At 40.1% G+C, this 4,479-nt stretch overlaps 1 protein-coding gene across 1 annotated transcript; it reads left to right on the forward strand.

The window, feature by feature from the left end:
• Window positions 1-343: 343 nt before the first annotated feature.
• On the forward strand, window positions 344-4,144 carry LOC128132342 (uncharacterized). Its single transcript, XM_052768865.1, has 4 exons — window positions 344-1,785; window positions 1,836-2,399; window positions 2,493-3,540; window positions 4,112-4,144. Exons 1-4 carry the CDS (start codon window positions 344-346, stop codon window positions 4,142-4,144), a joined length of 3,087 nt encoding a protein of 1,028 aa, XP_052624825.1.
• Window positions 4,145-4,479: the final 335 nt, after the last annotated feature.

Raw genomic sequence — 4,479 nt, forward strand, 5'->3', positions numbered from 1 at the left:
ACCAAATTTGTAATAAAGGCTTCATATAAAGCCAAATTATGCATGGAAAAAGTAATAGACGAATTTTTAATCAAAGAACCCTTTTGTTCACTTTGAATTATTGTTATAATTCACAAATTATCTTGTTAGGACGTGTTCTTGACTTGATACGAACTCAATCCAATAGGTCTTGGATTGTTTTCACCGGTATACAACTTAATAGGTCTTGAGTTGTTACTAATCTATCCATTTCTTTCCATTCATATATCATTTGTGGTTACTATTCTCTTTTAATTTACCTAAACACTACCCTACTCACCAAATCAAGCCCATACACGCATCATAAGTGGTATCAGAGAGCATAATGGATTTTGATGATCCGGAGTTCCTACAAAATCTTCGTGAAGCATTAAGAAACATCCAAGAAGGTGGAAATCGAAGGCAACCCCGCCGTGGTGAACATAGGGTTGTGGAAGAATTCAAGGTGTCTGAATTGCCTGAATTTGTTGGTGGAACTGATCCTGAACGCTACTTGGAGTGGGAAAGGAAGATTGAAAGAATGTTCGAGTTCAAAGAAGTGGATGATGAAAAAAGCTGCAAGTATGCCATTCTCAAGCTAAGTGGTGGTGCTTCATTGTGGTTTGAAGGGCTTAAGGCCAAGAGAACCCGTGAAGGCAAAGAAAAAATTTGTTCTTGGCTTTCTCTAAAACGAAAGCTAAGAAAGAGACATGTTCCTTCTACTCATAGAATTGCCACTTACAAGAAGATTGCTGATTTGAGGCAAGGAAAAATGAGTGTTGGAGAATACATTGATGAATTTGAGAAGTTGTCCTTGATGGGGGATATTGAAGAAATTGAAGAACAAAAAATGACTCGTTTTCTAAAAGGGTTGAACTACAACATTGCCAATGTTGTGGAGTTATATCCTTATGCTGATTTTGGAACTCTTTGTGGTTTGTGTTTGAAGTTGGAGGGGCAGGCCAAAGCACGTTATGGTGGGAGTTCAAGTTCAAGTCTCGAAAGTCCCAAGTCAAAGTCGTGGTCCAAGCCCGAGTCTAGCAATAGACAAAATTCTGTTTCTACTCCTTCTGGTTCTAGTAGTGTTCCCGTTGCTCCTAAACTTACTAGTGGTACCAAAGAAACTAGTTTGGCGAAAATTAGATGTTTCAAGTGTCAAGGTTTTGGTCATTACCAAAATGCTTGTCCAAACAAAAGGGTGGTGACTTTAAGGGAGGCCATTGAATGTCGTGAAGAGTTGGAGGAAGAAGAGAGGTTGGCGGGTATTTTTTATGATACACAACAAGAAGAGGAAGAAGAGGAGGAGGTAGAGTATGAAGCACCGGTGTATGATACAGTTTTGGTGCTTAGAACCCTTAAAACTCAAGGGGTTCAAACCGTGGCTGATATGGATCAACGAGACCAATTGTTTAACACCAAATGTTTGGTTAGAAACAAGTGGTGTAGTTTGATTATTGATGGTGGAAGTTGTACTAATGTTGCTTCTAATGAAATGGTGATCAAATTGGGTTTGTCTACTACAAACCACCCAAAACCATATGTTCTTCATTGGTTGGATGATGGAAGCAAAATAAAGGTGACAAAACAGGTTAGAGTTGGTCTAACTATGGGGTCTTATGAAGATGAAGTGTTGTGTGATGTTATTCCTATGGATGCATGTCATATTTTGTTGGGGCGTCCTTGGCAATTTGATAGGGACGTGTTACATAGAGGGAGGAGCAATGAATATGAGTTGAAACACAATAATAAAAAAATTGTGTTAAAACCCATGTCCCCAACGGCCATAAGGTCCATGAATTCTAAACAAGTAAAAAACCTAATCTTTCTATGTTTGCTAGTGAAAGGGAGGTGGAGCAAGTTCTTGACAAAGGTGATGTTATCTACATGCTTGTGGCCAAAGAGCATGCAAAGGTGGAGAAGATGGTGCATGGAGAAAACGCTATTGCTGATTTGCTTTTGGAGTTTCAAGATGTGTTTCCAAGCGAATTACCACCGGGTTTGCCTCCAATCCGTGGTATCGAACACCAAATTGACCTTATTCCGGGTGCTCCTTTGCCCAATAAAGCCGCCTATAGATGTAATCCGGAGGTGACAAAAGAGTTGCAAAAACAAATTGATGAACTCATGAAAATGGGTTATGTTCGTGAAAGCCTAAGTCCTTGTGCTGTTCCAGTTTTGTTGGTTCCAAAAAAAGATGGTTCTTGGAGGATGTGTGTTGATAGTAGGGCCGTTAATAACATCACCATAAAATACCGATTTCCTATTCCTAGAATTGATGATTTGTTGGACGAGTTGCATGGTTCTATTGTGTTCTCAAAAATTGATTTGAGAAGTGGTTACCATCAAATTCGTATGCGTGAAGGGGATGAATGGAAAACAGCCTTTAAAACTAAACATGGCTTGTATGAATGGACCGTGATGCCTTTCGGTCTAACTAATGCACCTAGCACTTTCATGCGACTAATGAATGAAGTGCTAAAATCTTTTTTGGGCAGGTTTGTGGTTGTGTACCTTGATGATATCTTGGTATATAGCAAGAGCTTGGAGGATCATTTGGTGCACTTAAAACAGGTTTTCGAGACGCTTAGAGCTCAAAAACTCTATGGGAAGCAAGAAAAATGTTCGTTTTTGGTGGAAGAAGTGGCATTTTTGGGTTTTGTGGTGTCAAGAAATGGCGTGTCCGTGGACCCATCCAAGACTGAAGCAATCAAGTCATGGCCTATTCCTACTAATATTTCTGAAGTTAGATCATTTCATGGTCTTGCTTCTTTCTATAGAAGATTTGTTCGTGATTTTAGCACCATTGCAAGTCCCATAACAGGTTGTTTGAAGAAAGGAGTCTTTGCATGGGGAGAAGAAGCTCAAAAGGCATTTGAGAAACTCAAGGCATTGTTGTGTGATGCTCCTATTTTGGCTCTTCCTGATTTTTCTCAACCATTTGAAGTGGAGTGTGATGCAAGTGGAGTTGGTATTGGGGCTGTTTTGATCCAATCCAAACGTCCTATTGCTTATTTTTCTGAAAAGTTGGGTGGTGCTCGTTTGAATTATTGCACTTATGATAAGGAGTTTTATGCTATTGTCCGTGCTTTAGATCATTGGAGTCATTATTTGCGTGCAAATCATTTTATTTTGCATTCTGATCATGAATCCTTAAAGTACATCAATGGGCAACAAAAGTTGAGCACAAGACATGCAAAGTGGGTGGAGTTCTTGCAATCCTTTCATTTCTCATGCAAATACAAGGATGGTAGAAGCAATGTGGTGGCTGATGCACTCTCGAGGCGTTACTCGTTGTTGGTGACTTTGGATGTTCGTTTCTTGGGATTTGAAACTCTAAAGGACCATTATCAATCTGATATGGACTTTGGAGATATGTTTTTGAAATGTGCAGGTGGTCCTAATGGTGAATTTGTGATTCAAGATGGCTTTCTATTCAAAGGCAATCGCCTTTGTGTCCCAAAACATGCAATACGGGAGTTGTTGATTCGTGAAGCTCATGGCGGTGGTTTGGCTGGTCATTTTGGCATTACCAAAACTTTGCAGGTGCTTAAAGAACATTTCTTTTGGCCGAAGATGTTGGGGGATGTAACCAACATAGTGGGCAAGTGTGTTACATGTCATATGGCAAAAACAACTTTCAAGCATGGTGTTTACACTCCTTTGCCGGTTCCTATTCGTCCTTGGGAAGATGTGTCCATGGATTTCATTATGGCTTTGCCTAGAACTCAAAGGGGGAAGGATTCCATTATGGTGGTGGTGGATAGGTTTTCAAAAATGGCTCACTTTGTGCCATGTCATAAAACAAATGATGCCTCTAACGTGGCTGATTTGTACTTTAAAGAGGTGGTTCGTTTGCATGGTATTCCTAAAACAATTGTTTCTGATAGGGATTCCAAGTTTCTAAGTTACTTTTGGAACACTTTGTGGAGGAAAGTCGGTACTAAGTTACTTTTTAGTACATCCCATCATCCACAAACGGATGGGCAAACGGAGGTGACTAATAGAACTTTGGGTGCTTTGTTGAGAGGGTTGGTTAGCAAAACTCAAAAAGATTGGGACATCAAACTTGCACATGCTGAATTTGCCTATAATCGTTCTCCTACTTATGCTACAGGTCACTCTCCTTTTGAGGTGGTGTATGGTGTGAATCCTTACATGCCTTTGGATTTGATTCCATTGCCAAAGGATGAATTGGTTCACAAGGATGCTAATGACAAGTTGAAGGCTATGATGAAACTACACCAACAAGTTCGTGAGAAGATTGAAGCCGTGAATGAGTTGTACAAACAGAAGTCCAACAAGCATAGGAAACCACGTGTCTTTCAAGATGGTGACTTGGTGTGGGTGTATATGAGGAAAGAACGTTTTCCTAACAAAAGGAAAAACAAGTTGATGCCAAGAGCTGAAGGTCCTTACAGAGTGGTGTCACGTGTCAATGATAATGCTTATAAGGTAGATTTGGGAGGAGACCATGGAGTGCAT

This window comes from Lactuca sativa, chromosome 2, assembly GCF_002870075.4.
Source record: "Lactuca sativa cultivar Salinas chromosome 2, Lsat_Salinas_v11, whole genome shotgun sequence".
Lineage (NCBI taxonomy): Eukaryota > Viridiplantae > Streptophyta > Magnoliopsida > Asterales > Asteraceae > Lactuca > Lactuca sativa.